A 21,976-nucleotide genomic window follows, 5' to 3' on the forward strand; every position below is an offset into this window, starting at 1 on the left:
GGACAAAGCTATGATAGCTAATGTTGCTAATGTTAGCAAAGATGCTAACAGCAACGCGGGATAAAACCATGATAGCTAATGTTGCTAATGTTAGCAAAGACCCCAAAAACAACACGGGATATAGCCATGATAGCTAATGTTGGTAATGTTAGCAAAGACGCTAACAACAACACGGGATCAAGCTGTGTTAGCTAATGTTGTTAATGTTAGCAATCACGCTAACAACAACGTGGGATAAAACTATGATAGCTAATGTTGCTAATGTTTGCAAAGACCCCAAAAACAATACGGGATCAAGCCATGATAGCTAATGTTGCTGATGTTAGCAAAGATGCTAACAACAACAAGATCAAGCCACGATAGCTAATGTTGCTAATGTCAGTAAAGATGCGAACAACAACATGGGATCACACCATGATAGCTAATGTTGCTATTGTAGCAAAGACGCTAACAGCAAAAACACGAGATCAAACCATGATAGCTAATGTTAGCAAAGATGCTATCAACAATATGGGATCAAGCCGTGATAGCTAATGTTGTTAATGTTAGCAATGACGCTAACAACAACATGGGAGCACATCATGATAGCTAATATTGCTAATGTTAGCAAAGATGCTATCAGCAACAACACCAGATCAAGCCACGATAGCTAATGTTGCTAATATTAACTAACCTGGGAAAGCTTCAGTAGGAAATGTTTGAGAAAAGGTGGAGGATTTGAAAGAAACTCGGAATGTGATTGGATGAACGTTCTGTCTGTCACATCTCTAGGAGCCAATAAGAGCAACAAAACACGTGACGTACCTGCTAGCGAGCTCCGCGTAGTGAGGAATAAGGTGAAACATGGCAACTATAGACATGTAAATACTCGACTTTTGTCATTTTTGAAAAGAAAACAACTCAGTGCTGTTCTTTGTTCTTCTTTTCATGAAGACATGTCATCAAGTTCTGATAAAACTGGCGCTTAAGCAGCATCCACGCTAATGTCTTCCTCCATAACTGCACCAGCTCTTGCTGCTGTTTGTTTACGTAACGACTCTGCCGTGCCTGAAAGTACTGCCCCTCATCGCTGATTAGTCCTGTCACTGTCTAACTGGGCCCAAACAGTTCAGACGGGAGCTTAACAAGGTGGATTCACCAGTGAAAAACAAGGAAACGGGCTTGTCCTTCTGCTTTGCAAGGTTAAATGTTAACCCTATAAAGCCAATTTTATCATATTTGATATGCACTTTTTTGATACCTCTATGATTAACAATTTTCTAAAAAAAACTTTTGTATACAATCATTTAAATGATAAAAGTGCCCTCCAGTGGATTATCAGTTGCAAACAATTCCTAATGTATCAAATATGGTACAAAAAATGTATATGTGACCGAAGCCAGATAAAGTTCCTGTAAGTCAGCATTCCGGTGTTTGAGAAAAAATGGATACAAAGTCGTTTTCTTCAAAATTATCATTTTTCATTTTTTCTCATTTTATGCAAGTCCGACATTTCAACTACTCATTCGATGAAAAAAGTAACACAAATGTGACATTTAAAAGCGTTAATTTTGTGTTTTAAAATGCCCCATTCTCGCAGTTGCTGCAAGGATATTGAGGGGAGGGGAAAGCGAAACTGCGGGGTGATAACTGGCCGCTCAGTCTGCCATTGTTCCCAGTTTCGCCCATTGAGATGGACAATAACAAACACCACATGGCTCAAACGCCACCCCCCTCAGCACATATACAGCTGTTTGTAGTTATCACCTTTAACAACAAGCCTCAAGATGCACCCTGCGGCGAAGAAAAGTAGAAGAGACATGAAGAAGCAGCAAGAATTATCAACAGACTTGGGACAACTTCAGGATCACTCGACAGTGAAAGTTTGATGACGGCGGATTTCCTGTGGGAATATTTTGATGAGCGTCACCAGTCCGATTCAGAAGCTTGGTTTGGGTGGACTTTATGTAAATGTGGCTCTATTGTTCACGCCCATCACCTCGCCTGCCAGAAGGTAGGAGAAGTCCTGAAACTTTGAGCCTGTTTTTCTCAGAACAGACAGGAACTAGAAGTTAACATTCAAATGAGCATATCTTTGTAAAATATGATCAGATTAAGGTGTATGATACACCATTTGAAAGCTTGGAATCTACGCTTTCATAATGTGTAAAAAACTCAAAAATGACCCCAGATGACTTGCAGGACTTTTTACCAGCTTTGGTCACATATGTGAAATTTTATGGCCTTATTTATTATTCTGGGTTTGAGTTAAAGAAGCTTTTCATTTCCACATTTCCAAAAAAAAAAAAAAAAAAAAAAAAAAAAAATAGAGTTTTCTGGCTATTATTTGAGGTATCAGGCTTTAAAGGGTTAAAGATCTACATAAAAATCAGCCATCAGAAAGAGACCAGACAACACAGACAGTACAACAAAGAACTGACCACACCTCTTAATGCTGTAGTTTACCTCTGGATTTAAAGTGGCCAAAGTTATTCCATAATTTAAATCAGATGGCCTAACAACATTTATTAGTATTAGGCCAGTAAATATAAATGCATTAATGCTTATGATCAAGCTGGAAAGCTTAATGTGTTTAAAAAAATAATAATGCAATTTAATCATATGACTAAATTTGGCAACATCTTCCTCCCATAGTCCTCCTGCGAGGCTGTGCACGTCCCTGGGCTGAAAAGGTTAAAGGTGGGTCAAACGCAGCCAGCAGTGATGAGTGAGGAGACAGACCCAGGTCTGCTTTACCACAAATTTGGATTTATAAAGCTGCCAAATGGAAGTCTGGATGGAACAAAAGTTGAGTGTACATACTGCTGTGATGAACCGTCTTTACAGCGAAGCACAATGAGTCTGAAGTTCCACCTCCGGGCAAAACACATCTTCTCTAATGTTAGCAAAGATGCTAACAACAACATGGGATCAAGCCATAACACCAAGCTACGCCGGCGCAGTCCAGCAGACCTGGATTTGTTCCCAAAACAACAACATCTAAGCTAACTAATGCCATCACTAATGGGTCGAAAGAGACTGCAGACCATCAACATCGTTGACGACAAGGGGCTTCAAGACATACTACAGAGCACCTACGAGAACTACTGTCACAAGAATCTGTGAACTGTATGACAGCTAAAAAGGCAACTAAAGTGGAGCAGCTGGCCCGAGCTACATTTATTAGACTGATGAGAGACTACTGGACATCAGTCAGCAACTTCAGCTACCTCAGGGTAACACACACCTGATCACTGACTTTACAGCACAAGTTATTTACCTGATGTGTTTGTCTGTTGAGCTCGTTTGCCGTTTATAATATTATTGCTCAGTGAATTGAGACACTCTGATTTTTTCATTTAAACACCATACTTGTACTTATTAATCTCAAACAAAAATGCAAGTAAATTGCAGTATTTTAAATGTTAATTTATAGATAATAATAATAATAATGTTAATAGTAATGATTATGATAATAATAATAATAATAATAATAATAATAATACTAAATAAAAATAATAATAACAATATATTTTCAGTAAAAAGCGATTTCAAAGTGCTGTACATAAAGTTAAAATAATGAAAATAAACTCTTGATAATATGAATGTTTAAAAATCTAAAATTTACTAAAATGTGAATAACTTGATTATTTTTTTTTTATCTATTAACGGCACTAGTTGCAGCCTGATGCTACCTGCGTTTAAATCCATTGTTGCACACATTAATCTGCACTCAATACCTCATCGTGACAAAAAAAACAACTTTAGAATTTTTTGCAGGTTTATTAAAAAGAAAACCCTGAAATATCACGTTGACATAAGCACTTAAGACTTTTTTCTCAGCTCTTCTTTTGGCATCAATTACAGCATCAAGTCTTTCAGAATTCTACAACTCCTGGATTGGGAATTTTCTGCAATTCTACTTTGCAAAACCTTTTAGGCTCAGTCAGCTTAGATTGGATGTGGACCGCCGTTTTCAGGTCTCTTCAGAGATGTATGATAGGGTTCAAATCAGTTAAGTCACTCTAGGCCACTTCTGTGCTGTCTCGGCGGTGGGCTTAGGGTCACTTTCATGTTACAGGGTAAACCTTCAGCCCAATCTGAGGTCCTGAGCAGTGTGGAACGGTTTTTCATCATATTTATCTGTACTTTTCTCCATTCAGCTTTCCCTCTATCCTGACCAGTCGCCCAGTCCTTGCTGCTGAAAAACACCCCCAATGCATGATGCTGCCACCACCATGCTTCACTGTTGAGATGCTATTTCAAGAGGGTCTGGCTGCAGCCCTCAAGCAAAACTCTACGCTGGGGCATTCGGTTGGAGACCTCTACGCTGGGGCAAAACCTCTATGCTGGGGCGAAACCTCTACGCTGGGGCGAAACCTCTTCGCTGGGGCGTGATGTCATTGCCCAAGCCTACGCTAAGGCGTGCAGCGTGTTAGCTGTTGTTAGCATGACCTAGCTGTTGTTAGCATGACTACAACGTTGTGCTTATGACACAATTGGGCGTGCAGCAACACACCCCGACCCTTACGCTAGGAAGCCCCAGTGTATGGGTCTACACTATTAAACCCTGACTGGTTCGGTTTAGGGGTTTAAATCCAACTGGTTAGGTTTAGGCATTTGCAGCATTAGTGCAGCAGGGTTTCTTTGTAGCCTTGCAATTATCCTGTCTTTGAGCTCTGCAGATAGTTTTTTGACCCGATGGCTTGGTTTTGCACTGTATCCAATCAGTGAAACTTGCAAAGCAGATTGGTTTGCCTGTTTCCATGTTTTTAACTGGCAAATCCATCTTGCAAAGCTTCTGTCTGAACAGAATTGAGTTCTTATCAAAAACGTCAAAAGTCGTGTACTGACATGTCTACAGTCACCATGGTTCGTGCTATGCAGTTATGGAGTTTACTTGTCGGTAGTGGCGCACCTTGGCAGAGGCTAAGATGGCATGTGTTTTGTAGCTCTGATTGACCCTTAAAGATGTGACGAACAGAAAGTTCATCCAATCACCCTCCGAGTGTTTTTTTTTCAAAGGCTCTGTCCTTTCCCAAATGCAATCTATGAAAGTTTTACCAGATGGATGTGTGAAGCAAATCCATCTGTCGTTGCACTGGTTGTTGTATCGATTCTCAGCACCGTTATGTGCATGGCTTTCACAAACTCTTTCTCCCTTTATTTTCTGTCTCTCTTCATATAATAAAAAAGCAAAAAGCTCAAAAACCTTTCCTTAAAAAAAGTCAGAGAAATAGCAGAGGGTAGACACATTCAGAAAAATACTCCATCTGAAGCCTTGACGGGATGACTGTGTTTGATCCGTTTCCACAAAACTGTCCAGTTTGGTTGAGTCCAGTTTTGTGATGTTTCAGCACATGAAACTCTGATATTACCCATGTTGCCTCAGCTGATGTCCATCTCACCAACCTCCAGTCTCGCTTGTTGTGATGGGATCCAGGTGATTCGGCCCAGCTCAGCAGGGCTGGTTGTTTGACTCCCAAACAGATCTCCATTGGTACCAGTTTGGCTTTTTAAATGTGGATTAAATAACAGCAAAGGATGGAGGAAAGAAAACTGGGACTCAAACGGGAGCTAGCTACCGAGGCTAACATAAAAGAGCAGTTTCTTAGTGCAGGCTCGTTTGTGAATGGCTGATTATTACTCCGCTGCTCATACCACAAGGTCTTTTTTGGTTGATTGTACATCCCTGTTTCAAGCATTGCGATAAAAATGAAGATTTTTCCATCCATCCATCCATCTTCTTCCACTTATCCGAGATTGGGTCACGGGGGCAACAGCCTAAGCAGGGAAGCCCAGACTTCCTTCTCCCCCGGCCACTTCATCCAGCTCTTCCCAGGGGATCCCGAGGCATTCCCAGGCCAGCCGAGCGACATAGTCTCTTCAGCGTGTCCTGGGTCTTTCCCGGGGCCTCCTCCCAGTGGGACTTGCCCGGAACACCTCACCAGGGAGGCATCCAGGAGGCATCCGGACCAGATGCCCGAGCCACCTCATCTGGCTCCTCTCAACGCGGAGGAGCAGCGGCTCTACTCCGAGTCTCTCCCGGATGGCCGAGCTTCTCACCCTATCTCTAAGGGAGGGCCCAGACACCCTGCGTAGGAAACTCATTTCAGCTGCCTGTATCCACGATCTTGTTCTATCGGTCACTACCCACCGCTCATGACCACAGGTGAGGGTGGGAACGTAGATCGACCGGTAAATTGAGAGCTTCACCTTTCGACTCAGCTCTTTCTTCACCATGACAGACCAATTCAGAGACCGCATCACTGCTGACGCCGCACCGATCCGCCTGTCGATCTTCCGTTCCATTCTTCCCTCACTCGTGAACAAGACCCCGAGATACTTGAACTCCTCCACTTGGGGCAGGATTTCATTCCTAACCTGGACAGGGCATTCCACCCTTTTCCGACTGAGGACCATGGTCTCAGATTTGGAGGTGCTGATTCTCATCCCAGCTGCTTCACACTTGGTTGCAAACCATTCCAGAGAGAGCTGGAGGTCCCGGTCTGATGAAGCCAACAGGACCACATCATCCGCAAAAAGCAGAGACCCAATCCTGAGGCCACCAAACCGGACGCCCTCAACGCCCTGGCTGCGCCTAGAAATTCTGTCCATAAAAGTTATGAACAGAACTGGTGACAAAGGGCAGCCCTGGCGGAGTCCAACACGCACCGGGAACGAGTCCGACTTACTTCCGGCAATGCGGACCAAGCTCTGGCACTGGTCGTACCAAACTGCCCTTATCAGGGGGTCCGGCAACTCCGTACTCCCAGAGCACCCTCCACAGGATTCCTCATGGGACACGGTCGAATACCTACTCCAGATCCACAAAACACATCTAGACTGGTTGGGCAAACTCCCATGCACCCTCTAGGACCCTACCGAGAGTGTAAAGTTGGTCCACTGTTCCACGGCCGGGACGAAAACCACATTGCTCCTCCTGAATCTGAGGATCGACTATTCGACGGACTCTCCTCTACAGGACCCCCAAATAGACCTTACTGGGGAGGCTGAGGAGTGTGATCCCTCTATAATTGGAACACACCTTCTGGTCCCCCTTCTTAAAGAGGGGAGCCACCATCCCAGTCTGCCAGTCCAGGGGCACTGTCCCTGATGTCCACACGATGTTGCAAAGGCGTGTCAGCCATGACAGCCCTACAATATCCAGAGTCTTGACAAACTCAGAGCGGATCTCATTCACCCCCAGGGCCCTGCCACCAAGGAGCTTTTTGACCACCTCAGCGACCTCAGCCCCAGAAATAGAAGAGCCCACATCCGCGTGCCCAGACTCTGCTTCCTCATCGGAAGGCGTGTCGATGGGATTGAGGAGGTCTTTGAAATATTCTTTCCACCGACCCACAACATCCCAGGTCAAGGTCAACAGCGCGCCATCTCCAATGTACAAGGTGTTGACAGTGCACTGCTTCCCCCTCCTGAGACACCGGATGGTGGTCCAGAATCTTGTTGAAGCTGTATGGAAGTCATTCTCCATGGCCTCTCCGAACTCCACCCACGTCCAAGTTTTTGCCTTGGCAACCTCTGAAGCTGCAAACTGCTTGGCCTGCCAGTACCTGTCAGCTGCCTCTGGAGTCCCACAGGCCAAAAAGGCCCGATAAGACTCCTTCTTCAGCTTGACAGCGTCCCTCACCACCGGTGTCCACCAGGGGGTTCGAGGGTTGCCGCCACGACAGGCACCGACCACCTTACGGCTGCAGCTCCTATCAGCCGCCACGACAATAGAGGCACGGAACACGGCCCACTCAGACTCAATGTCCCCCGCCTCCCCCCGGAACATGGTTGAAGCTCTGTCGGAGGTGAGAGTTGAAGCGCCTTCTGGGCACTCTGCCAGACGTTCCCAGCAGACCCTCACCATACGTTTGGGCCTGACAGGTCTGACCGGCTTCCTCAGCGGAGCCAACTCACAACCAGGTGGTGATCAGTTGACAGCTGCGCCCCTGTCTTTGACTGAGTGTCCAGGGCATGTGCTACCAGGAGCATGAAGCCCCCGACAACATAGCTCCCAGGATTCTTGGGACACGCAAACCCCTCCACCGCGTTAAGTTGGCAGCTCAGGGAGGGGAAAATGAGGATTTTTTAAATATGTTAAAGGGGCTCAGCTAGCCTCTTAGCTCAGTACAACACTCTTGTTTGCCTTAAACTGGCTAGATGATGCTAGATGCTAGAAGGTCTGCAGAACTGAGTAATATGGGTATTGCTCACCACCACACCAGGTAGATCAGTTAAACTATGATAAAAATCCCTTTTTTGTAAGTTTAGGAATCCTGTTCAATGTTTGTAGACATTTTCTAATGATGATTGCAGCGTACGTGTCCATTTAAAGTATTAACATTCCTCCATTCATAATCATTCCTCATCGCTGTCCTCCACTTCCTGATCCCCTCATGCATTCTGGGTCATGTGATTGCAAACAACCAGTTGCAGTCACCTGATAAAATCACAACAAAAACTTACCTTAAACCCTTATTTTTGTGTTGTTTTAATACTAAATAATTATTTTAAGCTTCTAAGTGCATTCTAGACTGGAGCAGCAACAATCATGTCATCAAAATGAATAGGGGAGGTATGGTAAATTTAGAATTGGTTTGATTTGAAAACCTTTGTTGAGTGGACTCCTGAGCCAGAATGGAATCAGATCATGACAGAAAAAAAAGATACACACAAACTTTTTTGAGGCTTCCTAAATATCCAACCTAGATAAGAGCCATCATTTTCTTTATGTAACTGTAAACTATAGATGGCAGTGAAGGTGTGATCTTGTTTCCTTAGAAGGACATAAGTGTCACATCCAATCAAACCAATCAAATGCAGTCTTGTTTCTCAAGAGAGGAGACTGTACCGAGGTTATTTCCATTCATACAGGAACCCCGACACGATGACATCTACAGTGTTTGTCTGCTTCTTGATGCCTTTGTTCATGGCAGGAATGGGTGAGTTTTTAAGGGCTAGAGTTTTATACTTTAAAGTAAATCTTTATGAAAGTGATCTGTGTGTTCTGTCACTTCTAGATTTAGCTGAGATTGTGTTTGTTTCCTCCAGCTCAGCTGACTTCTCAGAAATCCTCCTTCTCTCTTCATCAAAAGAGACGTTTTGTCTCGGCTAGAGTTGGAGACATGGTGACACTGCAGTGTTTCTATGACGGTGATGATTCAGCTTGGCTTTACTGGTACAAACAAAGTCTAGGTCAGAAACCAAGGCTCATCTCTACGTTCTACATCTATGATACAAGAATCACTTTTAAGGATGAATTTGACGACAGTTCACGCTTCAGACTCAGCACAGCAAACAAGACCAATCACCTGACTATTTTAAATATCCAGTTTTCAGATTCAGCTACTTATTACTGCGCAAGGAGCTACTCATTTATCTTAAACTTCACTGAGGGCACTGTGCTCAGTGTAAAAGGCTCAGGTTTAAGCGTCAAACCCTCCGTCTATCAGTCAGAATCTGAGACCACCCAGAATGGGGGATCAGTGACTCTGAACTGTACGGTCCACACTGGGAGCTGTGGCGAAGAACACAGTGTTTACTGGTTCAAAACCTCTGAGGAAGCTCAGCAGGAAATCATTTACACCCATGGAGGCAGGAATGATCACTGTGTGAGGACACACAACAGAGAAACAAACACCTGTGTCTACAACCTGCCAATGAAGAACGTGGATCCTTCTCAGACTGGGACCTACTACTGCGCCGTGGCTTCATGTGGACTCATTCTGTTTGGAAACGGGACCAAGCTGGACCATAAAAGTGGGTAACACAAAGAGAGCATTATTATTTGATGATTGCAAAATTAGTATCACATTTATTATTATTGGCACTAATGTTGATGTCATAATTATAAAATATGATTAATCACTAGATCTGCCTTAAATGCATTTATTATACTTGAAAACTTTGACATCCACAACATTAAAAAAAAAAAATCTGTACATTTAAACAAACAAGTCGAATTTTGGATGTGGAAAAGGGATATATACAATAACAAATACACACTTTTAACATTAACGCAAGCATTAGTATAACATTTCTATGGCATTGGGCCAAAACCTTTGATCTCCAAAAGCAGCACATTTCAAGGAATTAAAAAATGTTGTGTTTTGTAATAAATTTGATGCTAAATGGTCAAAGTCGGCATCTTTTTGACACTTTTTATTGCTTTAAAATTGGTTAAACCACACTGACACATGTAAAGGGTGACCAACAGCACTGATTTATAAAAGAATGAAAAACATCATTTAAAAAACAGAGATACAAGGTTTAGGCCTGACATCAGCAACTTGTAAGTCCTTAACATTGTCTATTTATCTATAAGGTATTATTAAGTAAATTGTATTTAATTTGTAAACACTCCTACATATACTTTACTCATGCATTTGAAAGCATTACTGACCCTATGTACCCCTTTTGTCATGGTCTTGCCCCCCCCCCAAAGATCTCAGGGGGGCACGGGACCCTGTCTGCTCTGACATAGTCAAAATTATATGTTAATATTATCAAAAATCATGTTTAGAAACATAATGTTCAATGTTGTATGAGGGCCAACGTAAAAGATTAAAAATATTAGGAGAATCTGTTGATCTTTGGTCAAAAAGGTTAAAATCTGTTTGGGGAAAAAAAATCCAAATTTTTGAGATTATTAAGTCTTATATTTACAAGATTTCAGCATTTAAAAAGTCAGGAGTGAAATCTTAAATTTTGACATTAGGAACTGAAAAATGTCAATTTTTTTTTTATCGTAATTTTACAGCACAAAGAAAAAAATCAATTCAAGAAACCAAACTGAGAACCATGGGAAGATTTTGACTTTATAGTCAAAAATTCGAATCCAGGGTTCAGGCACATTTGTTGCTTTTAAAGTCATTAAAATGATTTTTTTTTTCCCTTTTTTTCTTATTATTTAACTTTTAAAACTTTTTTTTTTTTTTTTTTAAATTAGCATTTCTTTTTCCTTGAGTGGCCCTAATACACGGTTGTAATATAGGGCAGATCTTAGTCCATATAGGCCTGTTATGTTGGGATTTTGTCAATGAAAACAATCAAATGATGTGTACTTTTTCTGAGTGGGTCAAAGTGGGGGGTGTGGATTTCTTAGATGTGAGTGGTGGGGCCCTAAAGAAAAAGGTTGGGAACAGCTGGTTTAATAAACTAAAGATGCAAAAATACAAAAAAAAAACCCTAACCAAATCAAAGATGCACAAAAGTCTAAAAATAACCGAAAGCTCACCAAAAGAAAACACGTGAGAACACTGGAGATAACCAGAAAGAAATTTACTATCTGGAGATCCAAGAAGGATTCACAGATGCAGCGCTGTGACAGCGATGTGGTCTGCCATGAAGCACATGTTTCTATGCATATGTGCGCTCCCATTTGCCAAATTGCTCCGACGTCATTAGCGGGAGTTCTTCCATGACTTTTAAAGCATCTTCACACACCGACAGTGGCGCTGCTGGTGGGCATGGACACACACACTCTTAATAAATTGATTATACATTTGTGCTTAATACACAGCACTGACTTCATGACGGTAATTAAATCAATACCATGACAATATTTTGATATGGTATTACTGTAATACCGTCCCTTCCAGTAATCTGTGGTGAAATTCTCTAACTGTATTTATTCTCTCTTTTCTGTATCATTGTTTTTCTTAAGTATTATGATCATCATAAACCAAAATCCTAACTGAGATTCAGAATCTATTTACTGCCTAACACCTGCGGTGATTACTGATTATTTATATTCAAAATATTATTTAAAACCTAAAATCATTCGTCTGTAATGTCTGTTTCCCTACAGATAAGGGGGACTCTCTAGTCTTGGTGTACGTCCTGACTGGAGCTCAGATATTCGCCACTATCCTGGTCTTTTCTCTCGCTTTCTTTATTTACAAGGAGAACAAAAGGAACAGCTGTGCAGGTAAGAGATACTTTATCAGTATAGGAAGATAACTGCATTAAAATTTTGAAATTAAAGTTTCATGTCATGATTATATAGATTATATAGTAGTAAAGTGCATGTTTTAGGACATCAGGTCTTGAGTGAGGTGTCAGGTGTCATATGAAAAGGCAACAGGTGTCAGCTCTCTGGGAAAAAAAAAAAAAAAGCCTCAAGTCTCATTATAAAAAGCACCAGGGAAAAAAGCCTCTAGAAAAAAAGGTGTAAGGACTTTAGGATAAACATTTCAAAAAGAAAAATAAGGTCACACATTATGCCTTTTTTCCTGTGACCTCACACCATTTTTGTGACGCCGTTTTTTTCCAGAGACCTGACGCCTTTTTTTCTGTGACTCCGTTTTTCCTGAGACCTGACGCCTTTTTTGTGACACTGTTTTTTCTGAGACCTGACACCTCTTTTCCTGGGACTAATGCTTTTCAAATGACACTTGACACCTCACACTAAGACTTGATGCCTTTTTTACTGTGAGCTGACGCCTTTTTTTTTGTGACACTGTTTTTCCTGAGACCTGACGCCTTTTTTTGTGACTCCATCTTTCCTGAGACCTGACGCCTTTTTTTGTGACTACATCTTTCCTAAGACCTCACACCTTTTTTTGTGATGCTGTTTTTCTTGAGACCTGACGCCTTTTTTCCTGGGACTAATGCTTTTTCAAATTACACTTCACACCTCACACTGAGACCTGACAGCCCTTTTCTGATACCTTTTTCCTGTGACCTGATGCCTTTTTGTCCTGATTCCTCTTTTCCTGAGCACTGACATTTTCTCATGAGGCCTTTTGCCTTTTTCCTTGGTCTAATGCTTTTTCATATGACACTTCACACCTCACACTGAGACCTGACGGCCTTTTTCTGATGCCTTATTCCTGTGACCTGACGGCCTTTTCCTGAATCCTCTTTTCCTGATACCTGACGCTTTTTTCCTGAGACCTGGCGCCTTTCTTCCTGACTCCTCTTTTCCTGGGACCAGACTCTTTTTCATGAGACCTGATGCCTTTTTCCTGGGACTAATGCTTTTTCAAATGACATTTGACAACTCTCACTGAGACCTGACGGCCTTTTTCTGATGCCTTTTTCCTGTGATCTGATGCCTTTCTTCCTGATTCCTCTTTTCCTGAGACCTGACATTTTTTCATGAGGCCTGTTGCCTTTTTTCCTGGGACTAATCCTTTTTCATATGACACTTCACACCTCAAACTGAGACCTGACGGCCTTTTTCTGATGCCTTTTTCCTTTGACCTGACGCCTTTTTTCCTGATTCCTCTTTTCCTGATACTTGACGCTTTTTTCCTGAGACCTGGCGCCTTTCTTCCTGATTCCTCTTTTCCTGGGACCAGATTCTTTTTCATGAGACCTAACGCCTTTTTCCTGGGACTAATGCTTTTTCATATGACACTTGACAACTCACACTGAGGATGTCCTAAAATGTACAGCGTAGTGCTGTGTATTTTTAATTTACATTTATTTAATTTACTTTATTTTATCACTGTGGCTACAGGGAGAGGCTGCAGGGGTTTATCCAGTGATTTCAGGAGGAATATAGCATGGGAGTAATGAAAATTTAATAAAATGACTGCACACATTATAATCCTCCTGATTACAGAATTGATGGTGATGGCCCTTATTAAAACTTTACCTGCCACAAAGTAAATATATGGAAGCTGTATGGAAGATCTTTTTAAAATTTGTCGTCATTAGAGTATTTAAATAAATGGCTTTCAGAGGGGGAAAAGTATGATGCTGTGATTTATGGCTCAAAAGTTATTTAACTATGAATAGCACGTGTCTCTTCTTGCCGTATACAACAACACCAGGCTCAGAGGGTTTTTAAGTTAAGACAGGAAAAACAGAAATAAAGTCATATTTTCAACCCAAAGCCATAGTGACAAGCAAAGTGTTGATATTGAAAAATCCGCTGTAATTTCCAGTCACAGTGAGATTCTGTCTAGAAAAACATGTATTAAAAAAGTTTAGGTTCCTCTTAAAGCATTGTACACACTAAAAGATTTTTAAATCTTAGCTGATTTTCCAAGAGGCCCCACACATTATGACAAATGGTGACAGTGATACATCATACACAGTTTGATGGTAAAAAATCAGAATATTATTACATTCTGAATTTAGCATCAGAATAATAAATATTTTCTGTTTTTAACATCCAGAGTTTCAACCTAGGTTCCCTGCTCCGTCCACTGGAGTGGCAGATGTAAGTATGATGCTTTCATACCTTACAAATATTTATGTTTTACATCTGCTAAGAACTGTACTGTGATTTCACTGTTTCACCAGGGCGACCTCCACTATGCTGCTCTGAGTGTTCATCAGCCAAACCGATCAAGAAAACAGAGAAACGGCACCAGCAGTGACTGTGTTTACTCCAGCGTGAAGCTCTAAAACTGTGCATCACATTTCTGCATTTAAACAGGGAAAGGCCCAGCACAGGGACTGATTCTGCAAACTAACTTAGGCTGTGAATGCTGCTTTGAATTTTTTCCTATATAAATAAATATTAGAAAAATAAATACGCTTAAACTGTGCATTTAAAATGAAATGAAGGCCTGTATAGCAGTGAACAATTTCAGCTGTCATAACAGAGTTTCCTTTCTGTCACCATTAGCAACACGCTCCATATGGAAATAAATGAGCTCTTACTTTGACACTGTTGTCTTTAATTTTTTAATACAATGAAATTAAATTGTGCTTTAGCTGTTTTTTTTTTTTTATGGCACCATCATTTGAGGGTTCTTTGATTGCTTTATTGTTGACAGTGGAGAGTCTGGAAGAGGAATTAGAGAGTGGGAAATGATGAGTTGCCGAAGGTCAGAGCCAAACTCAGCCTTGACCTCTTGAGACCTGAGCTCTTGTTTGGAATATTTTTTTGTTTTGTTTTATTTTTTTTTTCACTTATTGGTGATTAGTAGAATCTGATCGTTTTAAAAGCCCAGCCTTGTCTCTGAACAGGGAGTAAATTTGGCCAAAAATTATGTGCAATATCAACACAAATTTCCTGAAATTTCAAAGAAACTACAATTTCTGTGAAAAATTTTAAACATATATATAAATATATATATAGAGATAGAGAAAGAGAGAGAGAGAGAGAGAAAGATTTCTTTTGGGGCATTTTTCTGCCTTTATTAGATAGAGGAGGACAGTGGATAGAGTAGGAAACAGGGTCAAGAGTGGGGGAGAGAAATGCGGTAAAGGGCCTCAGGCCGGATTCGAACCCTGGCCGCCCATGTACATGGGGAGCGCCTTCAACCACTAGGCCACCTGCTCCCCTTAAACATATTTTTAAAGTTTCACTTTAAAAAAGTAACCCCAAATTTATTTGAATATTTCTCTAATAATAAAGTGAAACTGTATTATGGAATCTACATTTTAACTTTATGCAATTCTTCAAAGATTCCATATAAATACCTAAAACTTTTCAAAAAATATTCCACAAAATTTCAGAGCAAATCCCCCAAAACTTATACACACACACTAAAAAAACTCCCCCAGAAATTATAAACACATTTCACAAATTCACAGAAAAATGCATGAATATATCCAAATTCCATTAAACATCCAAAAATGTCCTTAATTCCCATGAAATTCTCCCATTTTTTCCCAAGGCAATTACTTATATTCATAAATTCAGGCTGTCCTGCAGCCTCAGGGTGCAAAAAATGTCAGCTCGGACCATACGTGGTCATCTGAATGAGATGAAGCACTATGGCAGGAGACTGAGGAGAACTCCACTGCTGACAAAGAGACATAAAAAAACCAGACTGGAGTTTGCAAAAATGTACCTGAGTAAGCCTCAATCCTTCTGGGAGAACATTTTGTGGACAGATGAGACTAAGGTAGAGCTTTATGGAAAAGCACGCCATTCTACTGTTTACAGAAAACAGAATGAGGCCTACAAAGAAAAGAACACAGTACCTACAGTGAAACATGGTGGAGGTTCAAGGATGTTTTGGGGTTGTTTTGCTGCCTCTGGCACTGGGTGCCTTGACTGTGTTCAAGGAATCATGAAATTTGGAGACGATCAAAAGATTTTGGGCCGCAATGTAGGGTCTAGTGTCAGAAAGCTGGGTCTGTGTTAGAGGTCATGGGTGTTCCAGCAGGACAATGACCCCAGACATACCTCAAAAAGCACCAAGAAATAGTTCATGGAGACAAAGCACTGGAGAGTTCTGAAGAGGCCAGCAATGAATCCAGATCTAAATCCCATTGAACACCTATGAAGAGATCTCAGAACTGCTGTTGCAAGAAGGCACTCTTTAAATCTGAGAGACCTGGAGCAGTTTGCAAAAGAAGAGTGGTCCAAAATCCCAGTTGAGAGGTGTAAGAAGCTTGTTGATGGTTATAGGAAGAGATTGGTTTCTGTTATTTTTTCTCAAGGGTGTGCAACCAAATATTAAGTTGAGGGTGCCAATAATTTTGTCCAGCCCATTTTTTGAGTTTTGTGCAAAATTATGTCATTTTGGCTTTTTCGTCGGCTTTTTTGTGTTGCTCCAATGCACCTAAAGGACATAAACATGTGTATATCAAAAACATTTGTATTTGCAACAAATTCTGGGAGAAATGGTGTATTTTCTGGAAAAATCCCAGGGGTACTAATACTTTCATCCCTCACTGTAGGCTAGAACACATACCCTCTAGGCTATTTTTGTTTGATATCCATCCATCAGTCTTCTTCCGCTTACCCGAGATTGGGTCGCGGGGGCAACAGCCTAAGCAGGGAAGCCCAGACTTCCCTCTCTCCGGCCACTTCATCCAGCTCTTCCCAGGGGATCCCGAGGCCTTCCCAGGCCAGCCGAGCGACACAGTCTCTCCAGCGTGTCCTGGGTCTTCCCAGGGGCCTCCTCCCAGTGGGACTTGCCCGGAACACCTCACCAGGGAGGCATCCAGGAGGCATCCGGACTAGATGCCCGAGTCACCTCACCTGGCTCCTGTCAACGCAGGGAGCAGCGGCTCTACTCCTAGTCTCTCCCGGATGGCCAAACCACCTTATGGTCGCAGCTCCTATCAGCTGCCGCGACAATAGAGGTACGGAACACGGCCCACTCAGACTCAATGTCCCCCGCCTCCCCCAGAACGTAGTTGAAGCTCTGTCGGAGGTGAGAGTTGAAGCGCCTTCTGACAGGGGACTCTGCCAGACATTCCCAGCAGATCCTCACCATACGTTTGGGCCTGCCAGGTCTGACCGGCTTCCTCCCCCACCAGTGGAACCAACTCACAACCAGGTGGTGGTCAGTTGACAGCTCTGCCCCTCTCTTTACCTGAGTGTCCAGGACATATGGCCACAAGTCCGATGATATGACTACAAAGTCGATCATTGAACTGCGACTTAGGGTGTCCTGGTGCCAAGTGCACATATGGACACCCTTATGCCTGAACATGGTGTTCGTTATAGACATCCCATGACAAGCACAGAAGTCCAGCAACAGAACACCACTCAGGTTCAGATCAGGGGGGCCGTTCCTCCTATTTACCCCCTTCCGGGTCTCACTGTCGTTGCCCACATGAGCATTGAGGTCTCCCAGCAGGACGATGGAGTCCCCGGAAGGAGCACTCTCCAGCACCCCGTCCAGCAACTCCAAAAAGGGTGAGTACTCTGAGCTGCCGTTTGGTGCATACGCACAAACAACAGTCAGGACCCGTCCCCCCACCCAGAAGCGGAGGGAGGCTACCCTCTCGTCAACTGGGGTAAACCCCAGTGTACAGGCTGCCAGCCCGGGGGCAATCAGTATGCCCACACCTGCTCGGCGCCTCTCACCAGGTGCAACTCCAGAGAGGAGAAGAGTCCAACCCCTCCAAGAAGACTGGTTCCAGAGCCCAAGCTGGTCAAGGCAAGACCAACTATATCTAGCCGGTACCGCTCAACCTCACGCACAAGCCCAGGCTCCTTCCCCACCAGAGAGGTGACATTCCATGTCCCCAGAGCCAGCCGAGGATCGGACCGCCAAGGTCTCCGCCTTCAGCCGCCGCCCAGCTCACACCGCACCTGACCTCTATGGCCCCTCCTACAGATGGTGAGTCCATGGGAGGGGTGACCCACATTGCCTCTTCGGGCTGTGCCCGGCTGGGCCCCATGGGTGCAGGCCCAGCCACCAGGTGCTTGCCATCGAGCCCCACTCCCAGGCCTAGCCCCAGGAGGGGGCCCCGGTGACCCACATCCGGGCAAGGGAGATCTGAGTCCTTCCTGCCGTTCTGCCATATACAGTCTTTGAGCTGCGCTTCGTCTGGTCCCTCACCCAGGACCTGTTTACCTTGGGAGACCCTACCAGGGGCATGAAGCCCCCAACAACATAGTTCCCAGGATCCTTGGGACACGCAAACCCCTCCACCACGTTAAGGTGGCAGCTCAAGGAGCTTGATATTCAACTATAATTGCTGTTTCCTATGTTTTAATATTGAGAAAATGTGAGTGTGTGATAATAGCTGAAATAACACGTATGCAAACATGATCCAGAAATTCTCTAGGTCAAAGCTCAAATAAAATGGACTGAGGTCAAATGGACTAAAATGTGGAATACTTGTTGAAAACGGCAGACAATGTGCCATGTAGACTAGATCCCAAACTAGACAGACTAGCCTAGGTTTTTTGTTTTTTAATGAATGTAATCGACATTTATGCAATGCTGGGATTTCTCATTGTGTTTAAGTGATTATATCATATTTGCCCAATGGTTAATGTCATCAAATGTGGCACATTGCACAGGCCAAATTCAACTTGCTATGTCAAACTTTTTGTCTAATTGAGCATTGAACATTAATACCATCTCTAATTAAATACTGTGGCAAAGCACACCAGACTTCAAACCAATAGGCTACCTCTGGTGGGAATGCAACCTTAGATATAAGATACCGATTGTGCAAAGCAAGTTTTAATTCATGGACTTTTTTCATGAAAAAGTTTTTTTAGAGTGCTAAATTTTAAACCAATGAATTAAATGTAACGTTCACTAAAGTTTCTGTGCAGTGCTTCATTTCTCTTCATGCACAAATTGCGTCACATCACTCTACCTCTGTAAACAATCAGTCAAGTGCTGCAGCACATAAAAAAAAAAAATCAGTAATGCAAACAAATCTTCATTGCATCTTGTTCTGATGTGTTTTAGCCACAACGGAGAGACGACTGCTCTATGCTGTTTTTATGCTGCACACGCTCTGCCTCGGTTTGTCTGCGTGGTTTACCTACAGGATGTTCCTGTTTTGATTTTAGGTACTGAAATCATTATCATTCTGTTTTAAATAAAGGCATTCTATGTATCTATATTCTATTCTTTGCAAACAGCCTACAGGGATACAAAGCCACAGTAAGAGGGCAACAGGACAATGTTTGGGCTGATGTTTGCATGAGAGGCAGGAAAATAAGTTCTGAAATTAGTTCATCACTAAAGATACATTGTTAATGCATAGGTTAGATACAAGTGTGGTATCCAAATGCCTGAAATAAAACACCATTTTCATGGTCGGTCACATTCACCAATCCACACTATGTTCACATACTGATGTTAAAAAGAGTCATCAATATCCACTTATCCCACTTTGACATATTCACTCCCTCTCTGACCTCCTGTTCGGCCTGTTCAGCTTGATGCATACTGAGAGTAGCTCTGTCAAAGGTAGACACATGCAACTGGAATCTAGAATATTTTGCAGGGTATTGTGGGGAAAGCCCTGATTTAGCTGTACAGTCAACAGCATAGTTGGAAAACTACAGAGATGGACCCAGTGGAAATACACTATATTGCCAAAAGTATTCACTCACCTATCCAAATAATTGAAATCAGGTGTTCCAATCACTTCCATGGCCACAGGTGTGTAAAATCAAGCACCTAGGCATGCAGACTGTTTCTACAAATATTTGTGAAAGAACGGGTCGCTCTCAGGAGCTCAGTGAATTCCAGCATGGTACTGTGATAGGATGCCACCTGTGCAACAAGTCCAGTAGTGAAATTTTCTAAATATTCCTCAGTCAACTGTCAGTGGTATTATAACAAAGTGGAAGCGATTGGGAACAACAGCAACTCAGCCATCAAGTGGTAGGCCACGTAAAATGACGGAGCGGGGTCAGCGGATGCTGAGGTGCATAGTGCGCAGAGGTTGCCAACTTTCTCCAGAGTCAATCCCTACAGACCTCCAAACTTCATGTGGCCTTCAGATTAGCTCAAGAACAGTGCGTAGAGAGCTTCATGGAATGGGTTTCCATGGCCGAGCAGCTGCATCCAAGCCATACATCACCAAGTGCAAGGCAAAGCGTCTGATGCAGTGGTGTAAAGCAAGCCGCCACTGGACTCTAGAGCAGTGGAGACAGGTTCTCTGGAGTGATAAATCACGCTTCTCCATCTGGCAATCTGATGGACCCGTCTGGGTTTGGCGGTTGCCAGGAGAACGGTACTTGTCTGACTGCATTGTGCCAAGTGTAAAGTTTGGTGGAGGGGGGATTATGGTGTGGGGTTGTTTTCAGGAGCTGGGCTTGGCCCCTTAGTTCCAGAGAAAGGAACTCTGAATACTTCAGCATACCAAGAGATTCTGGACAATTCCATGCTCCCAACTTTGTGAGAACAGTTTGGGGATGGCCCCTTCCTGTTCCAACATGACTGTGCACCAGTGCACAAAGCAAGGTCCATAAAGACATGATGAGAGAGTTTGGTGTGGATGAACTTGACTGGCCTGCACAGAGTCCTGACCTCAACCCGATAGAACACCTTTGGGATGAATTAGAACGGAGACTGAGAGCCAGGCCTTCTAGTCCAGCATCAGTGTGTGACCTCGCATATGCGCTTCTGGAAGAATGGTGAAAAATTCCGATAAACACAATCCTAAACCTTGTGGAAAGCCTTCCCAGAAGAGCTGAAGCTGTTATAGCTGCAAAGGGTAGACCAACGTCATATTAAACCCAATGGATTAAGAGTGGGATGTCATTTAAGTTCATATGTGAGTCAAGGCATGTGAGCGAATACTTTTGGCAATATAGTGTACCAGTCATCATGACCTCTTACAAGATTTTTTGATTTTATGCTCTGCTGGCTGTGATAATTTCATAATTCCTATAAAGTATGAGGAGTATTCATGTCACTGTTTGGATTGCACCACTTTTTTACACCGATAGTAAAGAAAAAAACTACTCATTTGACCAAAGTTTGACAGCCTCATATCCATTTAAATCAACAATTTTAACTTCCTTAGAATAAATGTAAATAAAGGGGACTTTCAATTCTATTCCTAAGGATGCTATACTTGTGCACAACCATGAACTACATGCATGTGCACACAAACACACACACATGTAGGCTCAAACATGCACACAGCTGGATAATAAGGATTATGTGTTTCTTGTGGTATGTCTTAATGGCTCTAATCCATGCACTGCCCTGCAACATGAGCATGCATACATGCACTGCACACAGGGATGTGAAAGACTCATCACCAGTTATTGCAAATGCTTGATTTCAGTTATTGCAGCCAAGGGTGGCACAACCAGTTATTAGTTTCAGGGGGTGATATTACTTTTCACTCAGGGCCAGATAGTTTTGGACCCCCCCCCCGACACTGCATTTTGTATTGACTTGGGTTGTCGTTGTGAAATATGTTGCAGCTAAAGCAAACCTGATGCAACTAATGAAGCCTTTGAAAAGTTGCATGAGGTGTTTCTTGAAACACTACTTTTGCATATTTGAGCTGTTTTGAGGGATTCTTTTCAGGGTCGGAATACTTTTGCGACCAGAGAAGTCACCATTAACTGCATTTCAAGTTGAATTTCGGGAAACCACTTGGAGCATTCATTGTGATGAGCTATTTCAATTGCTTTTGTTTGATTTGTTCATTGCAATCAGCAGTAAGTCTAAATTTGATCAACCGTATTTCAGTATAAATGGAAAAACAGGAAGTTCTCTGAACTTCTCACTGTTTGATTTTGAAGAACAAAAGCAGCACTGCTGACAGGAATGAGGATGTGATGATGCTTCTTCTGCAGGGCAGAGTTTGTTACCTCTGTCCAGCCAATCAGATCCTGTCTTGACTGTAG

At 42.7% G+C, this 21,976-nt stretch overlaps 1 protein-coding gene across 1 annotated transcript; it reads left to right on the forward strand.

Moving 5' to 3' along the window:
* The first annotated feature begins 8,841 nt into the window (after positions 1-8,841).
* On the forward strand, positions 8,842-12,270 carry LOC121504965. Its single transcript, XM_041780082.1, has 4 exons — positions 8,842-8,930; positions 9,040-9,747; positions 11,798-11,917; positions 12,263-12,270. The coding sequence occupies exons 1-4, from the start codon at positions 8,876-8,878 to the stop codon at positions 12,268-12,270; spliced, it is 891 nt and encodes a 296-aa protein (XP_041636016.1). The 5' UTR covers positions 8,842-8,875.
* The last annotated feature ends 9,706 nt before the right edge of the window (positions 12,271-21,976 follow it).

This window comes from Cheilinus undulatus, linkage group 22, assembly GCF_018320785.1.
Source record: "Cheilinus undulatus linkage group 22, ASM1832078v1, whole genome shotgun sequence".
NCBI classification, from domain to species: Eukaryota; Metazoa; Chordata; class Actinopteri; order Labriformes; family Labridae; genus Cheilinus; species Cheilinus undulatus.